The following is a 24,745-nucleotide window of genomic DNA, read 5'->3' as shown; positions in this document are numbered from 1 at the left end:
CATTTATAGTATAACTAATTCAAGAAAAAAAACTTACTTTTCACAAGAATTGCAATACAGTTTGAACTCCTTAATGTTAATTTTACTTTCCGTGTACTTCGTCATATTTCAAAACCTTTTTGAGCAATCGAATTTTTTTTTCACACTGTTATAAAATTTGTTTATCCAAAGCAAATGCAAAAAATAAGTTTTTGCCAATATTTATTATGCTTGGGAGTTAACCTCAAATATGCTAATTAAAGCAGACGCCATTTTAAGTTATGAAATTGTACACAAAAATGTATTTTTGGACGAATGATTATGAGCCCTCAAAATATAGCCACAATAAGGTCTCTTTAGTTAGGTCAGGAAAGCAAAATTTAAATATCGATTTCACGGGAACTAATTGACCGCAAACATCTACATGTACAGTGCGTAAAAAAATAAATGGACCACAATGAATATCTTTTGATCTAGTGATCGGACCTCCACGTTCTAGGACTCAATCTCAATGGTTCAAGGAGGTGAGTTTAAATATGCTAATTAAATAGTGCAGACAATATTTTAGGTTACGAAGTCAGACACAATAAGTTTTCTTAGAATAACAATACCCTTTTTTCAACGGACTCAGATTGTTAATCCCCAAAATTTATAGGGGGTAGCCGCAATCAGGGAAACATGATCTCCATAGTTTAGACAGGAGAGCGATCCAAAGTTTGAACATTTTAATGTAAATTTAATTTTTTGCGTATTTTAACATATCTCGGGAAATTTCTAAGGAAGTTTTAAAAAAAATTTCACACAATTATAAAATTTGTTTATCTAAAGATAATTCCATGCAAAACATAAATTTCAGTAAATATTTATTTATTAAATAATTGTCAAAAAATTTTGAATTATAAGGTACAAAATTTTTTACATGGCAATATACAAAATTTGATAGTAGTTGGTTGAATAGTTCCTGAGAAATATAATTTAAAAAATTTGGTTTATTTAAGGAAAGGTATGTTTATTCAGTGAAAGTACATTTTGTGTCTGATTTTGTAACTTAAAATACTGTCTACACTTTTAATTAGCATGTTTGAGGTCCCACTCTCGAACCATTAAGATTGAGTTCTAGAAGGTGAAGATACGATCATTGAATCAAAAGGTTATTCAGGGTGATTTATTTATTGTTTTGGTGCACGGTACATAACTCACAAATTGACACAGTGAAAATACAAGAAAAAAAATTAAATTTGGTATAACTTCAACTCATTATGAAATTGAGAAAGTTATGAAGCAAGAGACAGATAAATATAAAACTCTGAAATGAATGAGAAAAATAGCAAAAAGGGATTTTGGGAATACAAAACAAGACCACAAACTTTTCAAGCAAAGAGGATTAAGTGATGAAATAATGAGTAATTTAAAGGTATAGTCATAGATGTTACAGTAACTCTTGATTCTATCTCAAGTGATTCTTCTTGATCGACTCATTTCATTTTCTAAAGAAGTTGAGAGAAATTCAGGAATATGGTGCCGCAGATCATTTTAAGAGTTACTTGGGTTTGCACTTTCAAAAAAAAAAACTATTAATGAAAGAAACCTTTTACAAAATATTTTACCATTTCATTTTAAAAATTATATTGATGTTTTCAAACTTCTTCGCTGCTTAAAATGCAAAGTGAATCAAAGCTCTAATGCAGTATTCACAGATACTACAAAAAACTTATGTTACTAATAATATTTTCTTGCTATTCTTACGTTTTATTTTCCCAACAGCAGTAACAAAATTACTAATATGGCGTTAATCTTTCATTTTTGAATTAGCAGCGGTGATTGTGAGCTCAATTCAAATATCCTGAAAATTTCTTGAGTAAAATCATTAATGACGCATTTCAAATAATTGATGTCCTTAGAAATTTTAATCATTGATATTTTCAAAACATGAAATTCTAAATAAATTACAGACAGCATAATTTAAATGAATAATTATGCATAAGTTTTCTTTTATCTCTAATCACATTTATTATTCTACTAAAAAAAATATTTACAAACAAAAAATATGCCAAGTATAAATTATAGTTCTAATATTTCTAAATATAAGATACAAGAATTTTTATACATAAATGTAATTGATGATTTCTTGAAACTTCTGGACCATGGATTTCCGGATCGCAATTAGTAAAAAATCTGTAGTTTTTCCGGAGCACAATCGTCCCTGAATCAGTAATCGATTGTTCAAGACTTTTTAAAAGCGAATAAGAACAAGGACTAACTACTAATTAGGATATAAAAATATGAAAGTTAAAAAGAAAGCAACTTACCAGAAGTAATATCGTGATCAATTTTACGATTACCAGTTACATTGAACACTTTAATTGTAACACCACTTAAAGGCAAGCCAGACTCAGCATCTTCAATTATTCCTTTAACACCAATATGGCTCTAAAAATAAATTTATGTTTTATTACTTAGGAATTAAAAATATTTTAATCTTGTTCTACACTAATTACCGGAAAACAATAGAGGCAATCACACTCCCGGACACAGAATAGCATCAACACGGCGTTAAAAAATTTTTTTAATTTTCTTTCATACAGTTATTTACAACAAAGTAAAATTTGAATCATGCATTAAGATAATCACAGTTGGACGCACTCAATTTACGCTGATGGTATTGTAAATCAATACAATGTTCCGATTGTATTTTGGGCAGTTGTTGATATTGATTTTCATGCGGTTTTTAAATATCCCAATATATTTCAAACAATATGGAAAATTCAAATCGTGCATTTGAGTATTTACTTCTTAAGGCAATAATACTATGAAATTTTTGGTAGTTATTGCTATTGATTTTTCCATAGTTTTTAAATCTGATATTTTTATATGATAATATTTATTACTTATTACAACAACCTTATCTCGAAATAAAACACGCATTTGGGGAGTCCAATTCGCATGATTTCGTTGTTCTTTTTTTTGGAAATTACTACTATGGATTTCATGATTTTTAATTATTTTTTTTCAAAATTATTTTAAATTAAAATCCTCTACAAAAAAATTAAAATTATTTATTTACAAATTTTAAAATTATGGGGATCACACTATGGGTTTTCGACCAATGCATTAACCTAATAAAACCCAGAGGAGTTTTTGTCTAAAGAACCTGTTTGACACGTTCAGATCAGAGTTTTTGGGTTTATCAATCATTATCAAAATCAGTACTTTCTTTTTAGATCAATTTATTTCGTATTCAACTTTCAATATACACTGAGGTGATAAAAGTCATGGGATAGCAATATGAAAATATACACATGACAGAAATTTTGAGCACAAAATGTATAAATGGGTTACAGGGCTACCCACCCACATGCTCATAAAACAGTTTTTTTTTTTAAAATCCATCTAAAAAAATGAGTTGGTTTTCCAACCTTTTTTTCCATCTGCTATTACTAATTATTATTAAACCTAAACACATTTTTAAACATTTTTGCAAATTATTTTATCATTTATAGAATCATGATTACATGCTTTAGCATGTACTTGAGCAAAAAAAAAATTTTTAACACATTTTAGAAATTTTCATCTTATGGAAACATTATACTTTATATAATAAAAAATATGTAAACATAGCTGAAATGGAACACTTTTGGTATTTTACAAAAATATTTTACCCTTTGATGATATAACATAATATTAATTTTATAAGAAAATTCTGTAATTTACATTAAGCAATGTAAATCAGCAATTATCAGCAAAGTAAAAATCAAATTAAAGCCAAATTTAGTTAAAAGTTTTTTAATAGTCTCTTGCTTTGCTTGCTTGTTAAATGTCTGTAAACTTTTACAAGCTTTTAGTTTTTTTTTAACAAACTGTTTTGCTGTTTGGACCGAACAAATCCATTGCTTGGTTGATTTAAGTTCTGGTTCTGCGTTACTTTTTGAATTAAAAGTTAAGTAATAATTAAAAGCCATCTTATTTTTCGTATGCTGATAATGGTCAAATTTTAATTATAATAAATGAAAAAAGAGCTGCTGGGTTGGAAAGAATAATGGGTGTTTTTTTTGACAGGATTACTTTTTGAATTAAAAGTTAAGTAATAATTAAAAGACATCTTATTTTTTGCATGTTGATAATGGTCAAATTTTAATTATAATAAATGAAAAAAGAGCTGCTGGGTTGGAAAGGATAATGGGTGTTTTTCTGACAGGATTACTTTTTGAATTAAAAGTTAAGTAATAATTAAAAGACATCTTATTTTTTGTATGCTGATAATGATCAAATTTTAATTATAATAAATGAAAAACGAGCTGCTGGGTTGAAAAGGATAAGGGGTGTTTTTCTGACAGGATTACTTTTTGAATTAAAAGTTAAGTAATAATTAAAAGCCATCTTATTTTTCGTATGCTGATAATGGTCAAATTTTAATTATAATAAATGAAAAAAGAGCTGCTGGGTTGGAAAGAATAATGGGTGTTTTTTTTGACAGGATTACTTTTTGAATTAAAAGTTAAGTAATAATTAAAAGACATCTTATTTTTTGCATGCTGATAATGGTCAAATTTTAATTATAATAAATGAAAAAAGAGCTGCTGGGTTGGAAAGGATAATGGGTGTTTTTCTGACAGGATTACTTTTTGAATTAAAAGTTAAGTAATAATTAAAAGACATCTTATTTTTTGTATGCTGATAATGATCAAATTTTAATTATAATAAATGAAAAAAGAGCTGCTGGGTTGGAAAGAATAATGGGTGTTTTTCTGACAGGGTTGTCATTTAGTTATCATCAAACTATATTTTAAAATATCTATAAAACAGAGTTTAAATTAAATTAATTAATTGAAAATGAGGAAAATTTTTTGCTATATCTCATCTCATAAAAAATGAAATAAAGCTGCATAACAACTTAATTCGTTTGTTTGATTAAGCGTTTTAAAACTAAATTTATGTTTAACTGATCTTCTAATATTAATACTGTATGCTGTTATAGACTTAGTAATAAAATTATATACTATGTAGTAAAATCAGGGTTTGAAAAACCCGGGTATTTAAAAAAAACAACAACCCGTCTGGGTTTTATTGAAAAAACCCAAGGGAAATTGGGTTTTTTCATTTATTGCTCATAAACTTTAAGTTTTACAGTGAAAAATATTATTTATTAAAAAGTGTTGTATAAGCTTAAAAATGGAAATAAATCCAAAAAGTTACTTTAATTTTGTTACATGTATTTTATATTAAGTTTAAATAATGCATTATTATTAATACTTATTTGAATCTTCCTTATTATTGAGTACATAACATTTTACAATTTTTAACTCAAGCATTATAAAATATAAATGCAGTAATATAAAAGTAACAAGTTTATTAATCTTTATGTTTTCACACACATTTATTAACTATATTTATTAAACTTATATATATTACCTATTATAAAATTATAATAAGTAAATATTTATAATCAGTAAAAATTAAAATTTCATCTTACTTTTGACTTTAATAAGAAACTGGAATAAATATTTAATGGTATTCCATGTTTTTTTAGTAAGATTAAAAGAAAGTGAAATTACACATAATTATTAAGAGTATCAGTTACTTGTCCCATCTTTTTCAAATAATTAACCCTAGGAAAATGATTTCATTTTTAGATGAATAATTTTAAAAAGTTCTCTTGCTTATAAAAAGTTTTAGCTTATTTTTTTTAAAACCAGAAAATATAACTGTTTAAATGTGTTAATGTATCACTTAGTAAAAAAATTGTTTCTTTTCAATTTTTTTTAAACATATGAATTAATAATATTAATATATAAAGCATGTAACTATATTTGAAAAATTAATCTTTTCAGATTATATTATTTAAATTTCTATTTGATTTAATTTCATTAAAATATTACTTTTTGAAAAAACCCACTTAAAATTTTCAATAGTACTATAAAATTATAGATTCGAGTTTCTATTACTTTACAAATTTTAAAAACTTAATCATATAAATCATGCAACTCTATAGAAGGTAAGGTTGAAAGACAAGGAATTTAGTTTGAATGAAATATAAAGAAGATATTTTAAAAAAAGTATTTTAATAAAATATATTAAAGCAAAGCGTTCTATTTATGTATCAAATCTGTTCCCACCTTTTTTATATAAAAGTTAAACTTTTCTCCGGAGTGATAAAATTAAACTTATGTGAACTTTACATCTATCTGAAAAGTTTATGCTGCACACTAAATTATATAAAATTAAATGTGCATCAATAAGTTTTAATAAGGCATTATTATTATTATTTTTAAAAAAACCCACTTATCAGTCCAAGTGGGTTTTTTCAAGGTGGGCCCACCCAATAAAACCCGTGCGGGTTTTTTCAAAATGGGCTCAGTTGGCGAACCGGCTCGGCTGTAATGGTTAAATTTAATGCTTCTAAAATGCTTCAATGTTAAAAAACAGGTATTTTATTAAGTTACATAATATGAAAAGTTACTCTATTTTGTAGCAGAATTTCAGATTTTAACATAGATATTCCAGAGTATCTAATAGATTTTCACAAATGCTCAGAAAAATAAAATTTGCTGTAAATTTTTTTTTTTTTTTTTACAAGAGTTTTTCTGGAAAAAACATCAGAATTTTGGGTACCTCACATACATATTTATTTATTTTCCCTGACTTTTTGGGAATTCTGTTCAAATTTCTCAACATTTCCTTGTCTTTGGATAAAATTCTCTTGACTTTTCCCTTTCTTACCTGCCAAATATAATCAATAAGAGCCTCTTTATTGTTTTCCCATTCTTGACTCAGCTTAGAAGTTGGAGGATATTTGTCACAGCCTAGTTCTAGGGTTATCTCAAAGTCATTTGAGCTCAAGTAGTTGAAATCTTGCATCCCTATAAAATGAATAAAGCATGCAATAAATTTTCTTGTTTCATTTGTCTTAATAATCTTGTAACTACATTTACATTGTTGTTATATGCAAGAGTGGGAAAAAAATTAGTTACGCATGTGTAACTAATTCACCTTACTTTCAAATAGAACCTGCATTTTTACACTTACATCACTGCGATGCCACAATAGGCATTACATATCTCCTAGCCTTTAAAATGTCTTAAAACTTATTTTTTCAAATCATTCTTTATCGAATTTTAAGTAAATTAGACCACTTATTTAATTCTTATTACATTTTTAAAAAAGTGATTATTAAATATTGTATCCTTTCATTTCAATACAAATGCAGACTCATTACTTTACTGTTGCGACTAAAATCGAAAAAAAAAAAACTATTTATAACTCTTTATTCCTCACTACAAATATGTTTCAGTTACATGGTTATACTAATTCTCACTGTCTTTTTGGCAATTCGTGATTGCCAAATTATTTCATTATTTTATATGTGACAAAATTATACGCACCAATTAAGAGAGTAAGACAAAAATTTAACTATTAAATAATAACATTAAAACCCATTAAGTGCCAAGTCTCCCATTCTAGGAACCTTTGTTTAAGAATTTTTTCCTCGCTGAGTAATTCACATGCATATTTTTTATATTTATTTCTCGACTACTGAAAGTTTTTAGTTTTAATAGAAATTTTTACAGAAAGTTTGAAATGTAAATTGTATGTATAAAATTTGCTTAAATTTGATCAAAATCTCTTCTTTTAACTTCAAATGAAAATTATTTCAGAAAAAAATAATTTTTCAAGTGGAGAAATTTAAAAATATTGAATATACAAAACAATTGTTCTGTCTTCATATAATCAAAAGCAGAATTTTAAAAAATTGATTTAGAACGATTTTACAGATGTTCATTTAAAGAGGTCCCGAAATGGCATATTCTGACTAACCCCACCCTCAACACATTTACAAAAAGGTTTATGGATTCTTCCTTGTCAAACTTAGTGCCCTACTCTTTTGTTGTTGAAGGTCAAATGTTATCAGTACAGGTGTTAAATTACTCATTATGACCCCTCCCATATTCTATTCTGTTACATAGAATGTTTTAAAATGTAGGATAAAAAAAAATTTCGCAATATTTTGATCTGATCGTTTGGTAAGTGTGGTTCTTTTTTTTTAAGGATCTTTTCAAAAATGCCTTGCACTTTTTTAACTGTCAGGGATGAGATTAGCCAAAAGGCAAAAAAACTGAATTTTCACGATAGTAAGTTTTACGCAAGCGCAACCCTTTAATAATAAATTCCAGACAGTTTAAGGTAATAAATAATGTGTTGACATACCATTGTGTACTAATCTATTATTATAAAAACGATTACAGTGATACTTAACATTTAGTGAAAAAAAAATTACCAATTGAAAAAATAAAGCTGGAAATTATATTTTTCCTCAGTTCACATAAGAGACAGTTATTACTTGAAAAACTACCTGGTTTAGCAAATTAAAACTACTGAGAATATACATTAATATTTAATTTCTTTTAATAAATACTGTTATGTGATTTATAGCAAATATATCAGTAATATTACTTATTAAAGTATATTGGAAAAAAAACTTTAACAATGGACCGAATCATTATGTTCATATTATAGTCTAATCCAGAGCCCTCTGAAACATATCAATAACAGTGAAGTAGAAATATATAGCAACTCCTTAACATACAAAAATTGCTATTTTAGTCTGAAAAATTACATTTTTTATTTGATAAGAATTTTGCATTTTATAGCATAAATAACAGCAATTATAAATAAAATTTTGATGATGAGTTAATTAACTCTTTTTCCAAAAATTTTTTTTTAATTAAATCCCTTTTTAAGTGATTGCTTTTGTTTGCTTTATCTTTTATGTTTGCTATATTTAGTCATTAGTCCATCTTCAAACATCTTGTGACAAATCCTATTTTTTCTTCCTTGCAAGCACAGAATGTAAGTTTTGAATATATTCCCTTCCAGTTTCTCTGATGTTGTAACACTTACATATACTAATAATCGTCGTTAGAAAAACAGTCACCTTTATAGTAACTAATTTTTTAAAAATTTTTTCTTTTTACTAGAATCGCGATAGTTAATCTTAAAATTGGGTGAATATGAATAACAATTATGGAATTTGAAATCACATGAATATGAAACTAGATATACGATTTTGAAAATGAGAAAATACAAACTGGGATATAGAATTTTTAAAATGCGTGAATACAAATCAAGATTCATAATTTTCAGATCGCGTAAATGCGAATCATGATGCGTAATTTTTAGATTGCATAAATAAGAATTATGATGCATAATTTTTAGAATCACGTATAAATACGGAAATCACATATAAATACGAAAATCAATGTTTGTTATTATAAACCGCATGAGCAAATCAAGACATTGAATTTTAAACTTGCGTGAATATGAATCGCTACATAGATTTTTAAAAAGGCGCAAATAAGAATCACAATATCGGATTTTTAAATCTCATAAATAAGAATCGCAACGTACAATATTCAAATCGCGTGAATAAGAATCGCAACACGCAAATATGAAAAGCTATGTTTGATATTAAAATCGTGTGAATAAGAATCGAGATATTAGCAGATTCCAGGTTTGGGACCTCTAAAAGGCTTGTCAGAAGCAGCATCGTTTGAACTACGAAAACAATCGGATCTATCTGGAGGGCGGGTAAAGAATTCGGAAAATCTTATCTGCTGCGGGTAAAAGGGGAGAAAATAGCTAAAATAAGTAAAGTATTGGAAAGGATTGGTAGCTATGTAGTTTAAATTTTCTGTTTCTCTTTGAAAATCGGTGAATTTTCTGAAAAAGCGGAATACTTATAAAAAAAAAAAAGTTAAATTTTTAGAAAATTTGAATTTTTGATAAAAAAGCTGAAATTCAAGAGATAAAAGTGAAAAAAGCAGAAATCCTCTAAAAAGCGGAAAAATCTCATCCCTGAACTGTACAGCAGGCACTGGATTATATGGAAACATTAGATTCTGAATGGAAACATTAGAATTATCAGGTGATGAATGTCGTAATAAGTGCTTACCACCAGATCTAAGCAAGGTAACTGACGGAGAAGATTTTTAAGAAAATGATTTAGATGACGTTTTGCCAATAGACGTCTGCGAAGAAATAAAGCTTAATATAAAATGTCATAAAACACGGGATGTTTCAGGGAAAAAAAACACCTTTGAGAAAGAGATCTCTCCCTGAAAAGTATTTTTCGAGTGATGAAGATGATTTGCCAACAATTCTAAATAAACAAGTAAAACCTAAAAAATTCGCAAAAATGATGAAATCGGTTTCAGTTATAACAAACGGCGCTGGAACGCAAAAACAAAAGAAATCTAAAAGAAAATTCTGCAATTGGGACAAAGCTGATTAATTGGATTCCTTTCAATCAGAAAGAACACAACTCTTTGAAGAAATTAACCCTGAATTAGCAGGCAAAACTCCGTATGAACTGTGTAAAATCTATTTTGATAATGATATTTTGAATCTGATAAAAGAACAGGGTTGCCACTCAAATCTGGAAAAAAAATTCCCTGTGTTTTCCCTGTACTATTATACACAATATATTAAAAGGAAACAACAATTACTGTGCTCTTTTGTGAGCTATATAGGGCTAACTATATTTATTAGTTTTAATTGGTGGGAAAACAGCTGAACATATTTAAATAATGTTATAGTAAGTGAAATAGTTTAGTATAGCTGAAATATCATGGCTAAATATCCCATAGATTACGCTTTGAGTGGGTACCATTTTTTAAAAGACAAAAATAAGAAACAAAATTCCCTGTATTTTCCCAGTTTGCAAGGAAAAAATCAAAATTCCCTGTATTTTCCCAGTTTGCAAGGAAAAAATCAAAATTCCCTGCATTTTCCCGGTTGTTTTAGGTGATTTTTAAATTCCCTGTATTTTCCAGGTTTTCCCTGTTCTCCATGTAGAGTGGCAACCCTGAAGAAGAGGCATTAAGTTACGCTAAGCAAAACAATAATTATGCATTTTCTTTATCCGAAAAGACGTTAGATGTTTTTTTAGGAATCTTATTGTTTAGCGATTACCATTCAATGCGGCAAGAGGATTTATACTGGAGCAATGCAGAAGATCTGTCCTTTATACAAAATGTCATGAGTAGGCAAAACATTAGAAACATAAAAAAGTACATTCATTTATGCAATAATGATACAATTGATACCACCGACAAGTTGGCCAAAGTGAGATGCTTTATTGAAAAGTTTTGTAAGAAATTGTAAAAATTTGGAACATATTTATTTCATATTTAACTTTGTTGATCTCATTAAAACAGATTTTATTATTTTTAACAAAATGTATACAAGTAATGAAACTAAGCATTTAAATTGTAGCGCAATGCGTAAATGAACTATGTTAGTCCCATTAAACGCCAAGTCTCCCATTTTGGGACCCTATCATAAATTTTAACCAAATAATGTTTTTTTTAAAAATAAAAGCTGATATGATTAGAAATGTTTATTAAACCTTCAAACATACGCAAATTCTAATTTTTTCACAAATATTTCAGATACAATATATTATACTAGAGGGCCCCTTGTTCACTGCCACTCATCAACCCCGATAATTGCTTCATAATAATTGCTGTTTCTTGGCAGAAAAGTTTTTCTACTTAAGCTAAAATTATTCACTTAACATATATGTACTAAAAGGCTTGCTTACGCTTGTGTCTCCACTTCCTACATCCAAATATTATTATCTATTAGTATAATAAATATTTAGATCTATTAATGAACAGAAGTAATTTTCTAAGTAGATCTTCAAGTCCTGGATATTTCCCACTAACTTTTTCCCTCCTTAGAAATTAAATGGAGGGAACAATTCCCTCATTAGTAGCTAACTCTTTACATTATCATCATCATCATCAGTGGATCGACTGCCCCGAGTGGGCCTTCTCAAGAAGTTTCTTTCCAGGTTAACCCTTTTCCTGCTAGTGTTTTCCAGTTTTTAAGACTAAAAGGTCTTTTTCTAGGCCATAAATCCATCTCAAATTTGGCCTGCCTCTTCTTCGTGTGCCAACTGGTCTGGCATTGAAAACTCTTTTTGTGGTACGGTCTTTGTCCATTTTGATAACGTGGCCTGCCCATTTTATTTATTGTTGTTTAATAAAGTTAATAGTGTCAGGTTCATGATATGAGTGATAAAGCTCTAGACTTGGTCTCCTAAGCCACACACCATTTTTTTTTTTTAATTCATCCAAAAATACTTCTCAAGACTTTTCTCTCAAAGGTACCCAACATAGCCTCATCTGTACAAGATATGGTGCAGGTTTCACAAGCATATGTTAAAATTGATCTTAAAAAAGATTTAAAAAGTAAAACTTTTGTTTTTCTATAAATTACATTATATTTTATCTATACATTACAAATTACATTATATTTTTATATACATATTAATACGAATTACATTATATTTTTTAAGTAAAACGAAATTGTCACTAAACAACTTTATATTCTTTAATCTCTAAATGGATGAAGATTGTTTCAGTAAAGAGCAAATATTGCTCTCGTTTAGCCTTAAGTAAAGCGAAATGAAGAGTAAAAAAAAATGGTACCTCCAGCAACACTATACCATGCTGCCCCATTGGTAATACCACCCTGGTGAGTGAAATCATCTCCACCACAGCTGATTGGTCTGGTTGCAGCCATAGTTTTATGAGCACCAGAATAGATCCCAGCTAAATATCTAAACAAAGAAAAAAATGTTTTTTATTAAAAATTAATATACACTAGTGTACGAAATTAAGAGAATTTGATGACTGGGTCAATTATCTCTAGACAAGGTGGGTGCGTAGCCAAATTATTCAACAAGAAATAAGCACCTTTTAAGCACTTTTCAAGCACTCAAAAAATATTTTTAAGCACTTTAAAAAAATATCATAATTAGGCAGAGTTGGAAAGTTTTTGACAATTGACGGTTTTATCTTGTTTTAACCGGCATGTAAAAAAAAAAAAAAAAAAACACCTTTTGGCATTGTTTTTGACAATTGTCAAAAATCATAAAATTTTGAATCGTGTAGAACGAATGGCATTTTCATACGCTACATACTGACAATATGTCGAAATAGAATGGGGTTGGATTAATTGTGAAAACGTTGAATAGAACAATGTGAACTGTGTCTTTTTGCATAATTCGAAGTGAAAATCAATAATAGTAAAGGAAAAATCTTATTTTGAAAAAAGGGAAAATTAAGCACTTTTTTAAAAACACCCAATGAAAAAAACACCTCTAAGGGCTTTTAAAAAAACAAAAATCGAAAATAAGCACTTTTTAAAAACGCTTACGCACCCTGTTTAGAACTACTAAACAGATTTTAATGACATTTGATATGCACATACATTGATACAAAACAATACAAATAACCATTCGAAAATTGCATAGCGGCAAGCACGGATAGGTTCAAAATTGGCTCAATTGGCGGCAAGCACGGTTCAAAATTGGCTCAATAATGGGATGTTTTGTAATATCGGTCATAAAATGGCCTACATTGGTCAATATAGAACCTATATTGGCTAAATAATGGATATAAAATATCAGGTAAATCTGACAGTTCTATGTAGGGCCGATATTGGTTGTAAAATGGCTGTAAAATATCGGGTGAATCGGACAATTCTATATAAGGTCAATATCCGAAAAATAACGGCCTTTTGAACCCTTATTGAGCCAAGATTCCTGAATATTGGTCATGAGGGCTCAAGTTATTTTGCTGATAGGGATATACTTCAAATGTTATGTATTATTTTTACTCACAATTTCAAATATAGTTAGGCATTTAATTCAAAGATGGTAAGAAGATTTTAATTTTAAAAAAAAGTTCTGAATAAAAATAAACTGAACAAAAAATTTCTGAACTGATTTCTATAGATGCTTCATTATGTATTAGTAATACTTACTTAAATATTCAATCAAGCAAACAATAATCTGTACAAAAATTTCATTTCAATAGGGATTTTTTTTTTATAGGAAACTTATTCAATTTTAGGGAATTTTCTGAAGTGTACAAAAACCAGGAGAATTTTAATTAAATCAGTAGACTAGGAGAAATGGACAAAATCCAGTAGTCTACTAGAAAATCCAGTAGAATTGGCAGCTATGCAATTGTAATACAAACGCGTGATCGCATGTAACATTCGTTGGAGTCGGAAGGTATAAAACAGCGGCTGCAGGTAAAATAAAAAAAGGGTTAATAGGCGGTATGGTTCCCTCTTAGATATACAGGCCTTGCTGTGTGATTTCATACTTGAGATAAGGCAGTTTATTATTTCCTGTGGCGCCTGAATTGTCCTGTGGTGACTTCATACCTTCCGACGAGTCTTATGCAAGTGTATTACAATTGTTGAATGGTTATTTGTCTGCATCAATGTATGTATATATTAAATTTCATTAAAATGGGCCCAGTTGTTCCAGAGATAATCGATCAAGTCAGCAAATTCTCTTAATTTTTTACACAAGTGTATTTGTACTGTACAGTGAAGAACATTTAATCCAGAAAACAGGATCAATTTCAGGAGTAGAAAGTAAAACTTATCATACGTCCAAGAATGATCCGAAAATAGCTCACTCCAAAGCTCCTAAGTACTCAAAAAATTTTTACGATGAGATTAAAAAACAGTTATGATAACATGAACAGAAAAATTATTACATTGTTATATGCTAGAACAATGTGCAGCTTGCTACTCTTATAAATTTTAGCATTTCTTTTAAAGGAATTTAAATTTTACGTTAACGAATAATATGCTAATATACCACAGTAAGTGATGAATAAAATTCATCAAGATAGATTTCATTGCATTATTGCAATTTTTAGTTAGGGAATTTTAATACAAAAATGTTTTTTATTTTCAATGTTTAATTTATGTAACTTCATTCCTAATTCTCAAGTTTAATTCAAGAAAAAAAAAATTGTTTTAATCATTTTCTGCCACCTTACAACTTGTGCAAAAAGTCTAGCAATTTAATAAATTATTTTTAAATAGGTGAAAACATAAACGTAATATTGGGGAAAAAATTTTTATGATCTCAGTGCGAAATGAAAATAGGGAAAATTTGTCAGTTCATCCAGCCATGGCACGCAACATCTCAGATTTTGATGAAAATTTGTACACTTATAGAATTTTTTATGCTGATTTCAAAAATATCAATTATATTTAAATCGGTTAAGGGGTTTAAAAGTTATAAGCATTTATATTTTTGCCAAAATGGCACATTTGCCGCCATTTTGATTCATACATCAAAGGCTAATTATGATTGTAACTCACCTTATATTTGTCATAGAGCAATAATTTTTTTTTTATTTCGGTCAGAATAAAGTAATCTGTCATTTAAACGCTTTTTTTCACAAATAAGTATCTTACTTATTTAGTACAAGGGTCTGTTTTGCAGTTTTTTGATCAACGGAGTTGAGTAACTTCAGGAGATGATTTCTGGCAACTTGCCCCCCTTCAATTTCAAAAATATTTTATTCAAAGATAGTTGAAAGTGCAAACTAACATCTGATATAAAAATTTTGATGGGCAGTTCACTCACTTTTTAAAAAAAAATATTCTTCTTATGCATTAAAAGTACTGGTAGTTTGATGATTTATAGTCCTTAATTGTAACTAGAGTATAATAAAATGATGTAAAAAAAATGCGAACGGTTGAAAAATATGTAAAATAAAGTAATCATTTATTAAATGCTTTTCCCTTCTTTCTTTGAGTCTCCCCTCTTAAAAAAGAAAAGAATGGAGAACATTTTGAGAATGAACAAGACAAACACAATTTCTGCATCAGAAGCACAATTTCTGGCCAGGAATTGCTGAAATTTGTAATTTAGCTCTGTATGTTTTAGCCTGATCTACACTCCTTATGTATGAGGCATATAGTTGAATGTTCCTTAAGATCTAAATTGCTCCTTAATGAAATAAGTTCTATATTCTCAGAAGAAAGTTCTAAAATCTTTTGTGAGTTTAAACTGCACTTAAAATCTTTCAAAGTTAATCCAATACTACATAATACTTGGGTTTTCATAATAAAACTTTTTTAAATATCAAATTGATAAATTTAAAACTTTTGAAAACTTATTTATTTCTATTCTGTTTTAAATGAATGGAAATACAATTTTATTGATTTGAAAGAAAATAAATTTAACATGAGACTCAATTCTGATTGAAACAAACAGAAATGTTCTGGAAGATGATATATTCTGATTAGTCAGATTTCTTTTTTGGGAAGATAGGGATGAAATGTGTAGGGTTCCCACTCAATTTTTTTTTTAAAAATTCAAGGACTTTTCAATGACCTATTCAGTATTATTGTTATATGCTAAAGTACATGTCAACCAGATTTTACAATTATGTAGAAACAGAAATCGTATATTTTTAAATCACAATGCTTATTTGACAACAACAAAAAATTAATTATTAAATTTATCGGCTAATAATACAAATGGTTGACAATTACATTGTCGTTCCAAATCCCTTAAAAAAATTCCAATTGACAAGAAAAAATATAAAAACTCTAATTAACATAGCATACTAGTCAACATTTAAAAACTAGCATCAGTGAAACTTTTCATGAAAAATTTATTTAAGAAGTGAATAAGAATTAATGAATATTTATGATGATATGAATATTTATGATGATTATGAATATTTATGTGATATTTTTGAAATCAGCAGAAAAAATTCTATAAGTGTACAAATTTTCATCAAAATTTGAGATGGTGGGTGCCATTTTGTAAAATCCTGTATGATTTGACGTGGAATGACCCAATAGCTGTCATTTTACAGTGTTTTATATAAATGAGTAGAGTAAAACCCAATTTTATAATTATATAAAAAAAACTGTTAAAAGAACATTACAAAAAAGAACAATGATTTCATTAATGTTACTAAGTTAACAAATCACATACTAGACATATTTAAAAAAAAACACATATTTATTTATTTAATAAATACTTTTATGTAAAATTATTAAAACAATATGGAATACAGATTTCGTAAATTTCATATAAAAATACTTTTTTCATTTTAATCCATACGAAAATTTTAAAATATCTGGCACTTAATACTAAATTCAAGCTATTCTTATAATAATATTCTGTTTTTTTTTTTTTTTTTTTTGTCAGTATCTTTCATTATGTCCAGTTTCTTCTACTTTGTTTTTTCCAATGTCTTGAAAGATAGTTTTTTCTGGATTAAATACCAACCCTATAGAAAATTGTGGGGGGAGGGACATGCACAGAAAAAAAGTGGAAGTCGGGTAAGTTAAGGTCATACTACAATTTAGATTATTTTAACCCTTTTGACCCGAATGGGATATATACGTCCCAAAGATTAAACTTTATTCGCTAATGATTCTTGAATTCTTAAAGATTAGATCCTGATTTTGCATGGGTTTTTGTGTTTTCAGAGTTCTTTAGGCATTAGGGAATAAAAATATGACTAAAGGAACTTAGCAGCACTTTCATATTCAGAATCGTGGACTTCTGCTTGCAAGCACACCAGTCAATTTCGTTTTAATTAAAGTATTTTCAGAATTTTGAGGTGAGTACAACTATATTTTTACCACATTTAGTGTAAAATAGTTATGTTTTTTCCTAGTAATAATCGTAATTATTTAGTATTAAATTTAGAAATTTTAACAGATTTTTGTTTTGATTATTTTATAACAGCAACTTCTGATTTCTATAATTTCTAATAAAAATAAATAATTCGATTATATTATTCTCATTATTTATTCCCATGCAATATATAGGTATTTTTGCAATATTCAAGATGATTGGGACATATTGCCCCAGCAGATTTCGGGGAAAACTTTGAACTCATAGCATATTTATTTTAATATGTCAGCATTAACATCAGGGCTCAACTTAGCCTAATTGGGCCATGGGCAAAAATTTCCTTGCGGGCCCCCTCTGCTTCACTACTTTAATAATAAAGAACCAAATTTTATGGAGGTATTTAAATTTTTTACCTCATTATAGATAACAACAAAATTGACTAAAACCTAAAGTAACTATAAAGCCCCTCCATGGTCCGAGGAAATATTGTTCGGACCATTTTATTAAATTTCTGACAATTCTATGTCTGTCACGCGGAATGCAGTTTTCTGATTGATATCTTTGTCATCTAGCTGCAAAAAAATCCTATCCTTGCTGACATTAGCTATAGTGGAATTCAGCTAAATGTATGCAATTGCGATGGCTCAATTAAGCCAATCAAAAGCATGTATTTTTGTAAAAATATCACATTTTACGATAGCAAAAAATACAGGCTTTTGATTGGTCAATCTTGTCCATCGCCATTGCCAAAATTTAGCTGAATTCTGCCCTAGAAAACCATGAATTTACGAAATATAGATTGTGTTTATACGATAGATTAATGAAGCAGTTAACATAAAACTGACAGATTTTACACAGTACTCATATTTTGTTTAAAAAAACTTCATTAAAGAAGGAAACATAAAATAAACTTTCTATGATTTGGGGGCACCCTCTAACGTATGCCTCTGACTTAGTTAGACTATGATTAACATAAACTTAAATTTTAATGCTGTTTGAAAAGGTTAAGAATAAAAAGAGAAAAATATACCTAAAAGTATCATCATCTGGGGTAGCAGTATAGTCATGAATTTTATTTGGTCCACGAGCTTCATCATATGGATAATTAGCCACAAGCGCTCCTCCATGAAGATTAGCAGACAACACAAAAGGGTTATTCAATATCCACTGAATGATAGCCTTGGTTTCGGGCTGCAACTAAAATCATAAACAAACATCACTAGCACGTAAAATTAAGACTAATTTTTACCATAATTAAGATAAATGGAACCCTAAAACCAAATGAAATAATATACAGGGTATCTGCTACATTTTAGATTTTCAAATTCATGACTTAACAAAGTTTTCTCCAACAAAAACACAACAATAAAAGCATTATAATAACATTAATTGAAATGATAGGTATAATCAAAACTGTTATACTTCATATTTATAGATTTTCAATTTCAAAAACAGAGTAAAGAAAGAGTGGAAGCAATAAAATAGCTGAAAAAAAGTAAAAAAGCAAAAAAAAATTTTTTTTTCTTCTTTTTTCTGCAGAATTATATTCTAAAAATACTTTTCTTGTTCATCAGAGAGGAAAGAAATACTCCTGATTTTTCTGTTCTCATTTCGGAATTAAAAAAAATATGCCAATGAGTGGCTTACTTCAGCTAAAATTTGAAATTGATAAAAATAAAAAAATTAAATAATAAAAATTCACAGAAGTTAAGATAATTCCTTCTAGAAATTTTTTCACTTTCTTTCTTTTTTCTTTCACTTTTTGAAAGAACACCATATTTTTTAAAGAACATGATAAAACATTTTATATTTTAATAAAATATGACTGTGAGTGGGGATTTTGTTTCAAATTCAGATATGCAGAACACCATAAAATTGGGAGGGGGAGTTTATTTCCATTTTAAAAATTAGATTTTTTAGCCACCTAAATCCATGACTTTCCATGATTTTTTAGGGGAGATTTCCGTATCGAGATCTGTGGCAGAATAATCGCCAAGTCTTGAAAACTTCCGAGCAGTGGCCTGCGAGAAACTAAAAAAAAAAATTACAGAAAGGGAAAAACGTTGGTACTCGAAAGGTATAACTCGTAGCCACCCCGGGCAAACATCTACATGTTTTTTCCTTTAAAAAAAATTTGCAAGTAGGAAATTATAGTTGGCACGACAGATCACAATACGGAAATATCCCCATTTTAAAACAAAAAAAAAATTGTTAAAATTATGACATTTCATGACAAATTTTGTTCAATACCAAAATTCATGACTTTCCAGGTGCGCAGATACCCTGAATATATAGTCAAATCCTGTTAATGCAAAGTCAATGTGACTAACATAATTATTTCATGTTAACCCAATTTTGCTTCTGATGAGCTTTACAAAAATTGTGTGAGTTAATAAAGTGATGAATTTCTTCATATTTGATTGTATTAAAAAAATTGAGTCTACTAATACTGAAAATCATTAGATATGAATCACTGGATCTTTCAACAAAAAATAGAATAAATAACAATAATCACTAGATTTTTGGTATTAAAAAAGGCAAAAATATCAGGATGAACTCCTTCTCTTTTCTTCAAATCAGAATAAAAGTTTAATTTTATGTCACTAACAAATAACTAAAAGGTATAAAATCATACATGTTCCAAAATCAGTGCATATTACATGCGTTAAAAAGTGACTAAAACTAGACTTTCTGCAAGGTGCGGGGACAAAAAATCTTTGAAGTACATTTTAAGCACATTAACAAAATGCAAAATCAAAGATAATCATGATAGTCAAAGAACTGGATTATATTAGTCACCATAAAGAGAGGTTTCAATATCAGATGGTGAAAAGCCTGAGAATATCTAACAAAATGTAGCAGAGTGCAAGAATCTCACCGAACCAAGCTCAATATGTGGACATGCAAATATTTCATGGTTGGTGCTTTCATGCGCTCGGCTGGATGCCGATTGTGGCTGATAAATTGTGAAAACGTTGAATAGAAAAGCCTACTTTTGCATAATATGTGGTAAAAAAGAAGAAGAAATCTCATTTTGAAAAAGAGAAAATTAAATACTTTTTAAAAACACTCTTAAGAAAAAAGCATCTTTAAGAGATTTTAGAAACAAAAATTTAAAATAAGCACCTTTAAACACTTTTTAAAAACACTACGCACCATGTTCTTGTCACTACCAGTTACCCCACATCTTACTTATATTTTGTAATCCTATCATAGGAGATGAATAAATAATAAGGGTCTTTTTCTAAATCAGGGTGCGTAGCCAGATTTTTTCTACAAAAATAAGCACTTTCTAATATAAATCATAACTAGGATCTGTGCAGTAACAAAAGTTATTTTATTCTATCGTTTCAAGTTCGCAATTTATGAACATAAAATTCAAAAACATTTAAAAAACTTTACATAATTATGATAAAATAACTAGTTTCTGATAAATATTGCAAAGAAAATTATGAAAATCATGCATTTTTCGTAATTTAGAACGACAATCGATAAGGCAAAGAAAAAAATCCCTTTTTAAAAGATAAAAAAATTAAGCACTTTTTACAAACACCAAATAAAAAGCACCTTTAAGGGCTTTTAAAAAACTTAAATCAAAAATAAGCACTTTTTAAAAATGCTACGCACTCCGTAAATTCAGATCAGACTTCTGAACTCCCCAACTTAGTTGACCTTGAACTATTCTTTCATTTAAAAAAAAAAAAAAAAATGGGGAAAGGATGGTTAAGTGATCATATCATTTTAGTTGTAGTTTTTTTAAAACTTTTTTTTCCGTGTTTTTATGCAAAAAAGGCATATTTAGAAAACTTCTCCGAGACAAACTTTCAAAGCATTATCACGGAATTTGAGAACTTCTCAAGGGCCTTCAATAAATTTCAAGAACTGTGGGAGCACTGATTTATAAATCCTTTGATGATAACTACAAATAAAACTCAATGAAAAACATTCAAATGCATGAATGCTTTACTCTCAAGTAAACACAGCTCTCTTCTAAACTAGCTGAACTATAATATGTAATATTTTTACTCACATTTATGTAAACTAAGACCTTCATCAGAAATATACATTGCCTAAAAAAAAGGTTAAAAACTTAATCCTCTGCTTTTTTCAAGATTGTTAAAATTCTCTGTATTGGATATCCTAAACTTGTTTTGGACTAGACAAGTGGGTTTTACTGTCTTTAACTGCCCTAAGTTGACTAAAACTCTCCTAAATTGACAAAAACTGTCTAAAAGTATCCAAAACCTTGAACATTGGTAGAAGGTAATTTAATTCTATATGTGGACCGTTGTACATATAATAATTACATATATTAAAAAATATTTGATACTTTTTATACAATTTGCTTTAACTTATTAAAGGAAAATAATATAATTTAATAGGAAAATATTTATAACTATTGAAGCTCCACAATTCATTGAACAACAAAATTAATACCTTATCCTTTAAATATGAATAAATATGCTTTTAAAACTGATAAATTATGTTTTTGCATAAGGATAAATAATACATGAGGATAAATAATGCAATATTTAAAAAAAAATAAAATATTTTAATAAAACAAAAACTTGTTTTCATTCTGTTTCTAGTTCAAAAATTAACCTTTTCTTTTTAACAATACTTTTTTAAATTGCGGCATAGTTTGAATAAAAGGTAAAAGGGTTTTGGGCAGTTTAAGAGAGTTTTGGACAGGATGGTTTAAACCGTGGATTAATCCATTCTATCCTAAACCCTGCCAACCCTGTTCTCTGACTTTTTCAAGTTTATCTTTTGTTATTGAAATCACATTTGAAAAGAAAAAAAAAAACAACAGAAAAAAAGTCATACACTGTGATTGACGACATCCGAAGTGAAGAAATGGTTAGTTCTCCTCTCTCCATCTTTCTCAGATAAGTAGGCAATAGCATTTAAATCAGGAAAATCACGATTTAAATCAACATTGTTGGCATTCTCTCTTCCAGCAAGCCAATCTCTTCCACCAGACTGAAATTGGAAAGAGCCCAATTAGCTAAAAATTACAACAGGATTGCAAATCAAATCGGAGAAAAAAATTCCCTAAACCCCCTGGCAGAACGTTACAGAAGTTTTTGCAGAAAGATTTTTCTTTTGAAAAGTAAAAAACAATTTATTTTTCTTTTCTACAAAAGTTTACACATACTATTTGATTTGTGCATTTAGATAATCACTTTTTGATAGGCTCCATTTACGACGATAGTATCGTAAATCTATGGAATGTTTCAATTGTATTTTCGGCAGATTTTCACGTGGATTTTAAATATCCCGACATATTTCAAACAATAAGGAAAATTTGAATCGTGCAATTGTTTATTTACTTTTTAGGGCAATAACTCTATCAAATTTCTGACAGTTATTGCTATTGATTTCTCCAGAATTTTTAAATACAATATTATTTATCACAACAACCTCATCTCGAAACGAAACACGCATTTAAAGAACCCAATTCGCTTGATTTCCTTGTCGGTCTTCTTCGGCAATCACTACCTAAGGATTTCATGATTTTTAGTAATTTTTTTATTGTGATGATTATTTACAGAATGCAAAGAATAAATAATTTGTGTGTTCTCCTCACCAACAAAATGTAAGAATATCACCCATAATATTAGAATAAAAAATTATTCCATATTCAATTAATATATATATATACTTTTTTGGTAAATGCAGTGCGTTTGTTATTTTAAATAAATAACAATTGTTTGTTATTATTAAAAGTATCTTGCAGAAAGATATTAGTACTAGAGAGTTTTGTCGCAGATAGCTCAAAAAAATTCTGCCACAGGGTACACAAGATATTGAGAGGAAAAACAAATCACTGTATTTAATATCGAATTATTACGAATCTTTGCTGGTCCGTCAGTGGCTATGAGAATACCCGTATAGCTGAGGGTTAATAAGAACTATGCATTTAGGATTACGCATTACTAATATTAAATAGCCAATACGAATAATAGCTAATTTATCACTTAGGTTCACTTTCAAATGTGAATTTACTGTCTTGAAACACTGATGTTAATTCATTAGAAGAAAAACTATTCCCATTGTACTTTATTTCTTAGAGAAAATAAAAGAGCATTAAACACTTAACAAAATTTTAAATGTTTGATAATTTCCTTGCATTTATTAAATTGAATAGCATTTATTAAGTAGAAGAACAATATTTATTCATGTTTAACAAGCTCGCCCATGTAAACATGATTAAATAATGACTGATAAAGCTTGAATAAGCGAATTTTTTATTCTTAACTATTTTGAACATGGGTGCAAATTAAGTTCCGAGTTCATCTTCTAAAAATAGTGACTACATCAGTTTGCAGTCGCTACATTAAATAAAAATGCAGTCAATCAACTCTGCTAACAATAAATTACTATTTTGTATTAAATTTTTTTTTTTTATAGAAGTCATAAATTTCAGCAAAGATCTTAAGATATACATAGCTGCCAACATGGATAGGAAAAAATCCAGTAGATATTATGAAATAATATAAATTTCATGTTAGTTGTTGCATAACGTACTAAATGTTTTACACATAGGAAATTTTAGAGATTTTTATAGTCATCAAAATAGAAAAAATACAATATTTACCAGTTATGAATAACATTAAATGAACTTGAAATATTACGTTTATTCATAATTTTGAATAGTAATAGGCATTTAATTCATCCAAGACGGTTTATTGCAGGGTTGGCAGGTTTTTGACATGTGACAGTTTTTGAAGGTTTAAACCGTCACGTCAAAAACCTCACTGTCAAAAACCTATATTTATATGTGTAGCATCACAGAGTAGTTAGTGTCGATTTACAGTATATTCAGCTTATTCATTTACTATGCTGAAAATTTAGTTTATCCAAATACTTGTGAATTTCATTTTGCTGAATACTATATAGTTTTGTTGAATATCTAAATATTCAGCTGTTGAATAATTACTTCTTGCTTTCAAGATATACATTATTTGTATTCTTAATACAAGTGGTGAAAAAAAAAATTAAAAGATAAAAATTGTTTTAAAATGATAAGTCTAATAATTATAAATAAATATAATAAACAATATGAATTATATTTATTATTATTCATAAATATAACTACTTTTAAATTCAAATTAACATACTGGATAATAAAGATATTCGGTATAACATTAAAAAAAAATTTTTATACACTTGTATCAAGTTTGTATTTATACAACATAACTTGTAAGTTCCTTATAAATACTATTAGTTATATGTTCCTTATATGTCAAAAATGCATAGTAATAAACTTTTAATTTTCTTAAATAT

The 24,745-nt window shown here is 28.1% G+C and overlaps 2 protein-coding genes across 2 annotated transcripts in view; one reads left to right on the top strand and one right to left on the bottom strand.

The window, feature by feature from the left end:
• Window positions 1-24,145, top strand: part of LOC122269156 (uncharacterized) — a 169,676-nt gene extending 145,531 nt beyond the window's left edge. The window contains exons 8-9 of the transcript XR_015435231.1: window positions 14,004-14,372; window positions 24,005-24,145. The gene's annotated coding sequence lies outside the window, so the exon portion shown is untranslated. The remainder of the gene's footprint in view (window positions 1-14,003; window positions 14,373-24,004) is intronic.
• LOC107447793 (carboxypeptidase E) overlaps window positions 1-24,745 on the bottom strand; it is a 43,035-nt gene that overhangs the window by 13,255 nt on the left and 5,035 nt on the right. The window contains exons 3-7 of the mRNA XM_087167225.1: window positions 22,283-22,438; window positions 18,486-18,652; window positions 12,468-12,598; window positions 6,697-6,836; window positions 2,289-2,409 (exon numbers count right to left, since the gene is read on the bottom strand). Coding sequence (XP_087023351.1) covers window positions 2,289-2,409; window positions 6,697-6,836; window positions 12,468-12,598; window positions 18,486-18,652; window positions 22,283-22,438 — 715 coding nt within the window. The remainder of the gene's footprint in view (window positions 1-2,288; window positions 2,410-6,696; window positions 6,837-12,467; window positions 12,599-18,485; window positions 18,653-22,282; window positions 22,439-24,745) is intronic.

Source organism: Parasteatoda tepidariorum, chromosome 7 (assembly GCF_982258835.1).
Source record: "Parasteatoda tepidariorum strain Cologne lab strain chromosome 7, Ptep-v5.0, whole genome shotgun sequence".
Lineage (NCBI taxonomy): Eukaryota > Metazoa > Arthropoda > Arachnida > Araneae > Theridiidae > Parasteatoda > Parasteatoda tepidariorum.
This window is presented reverse-complemented; position numbering and strand designations above follow the sequence as displayed.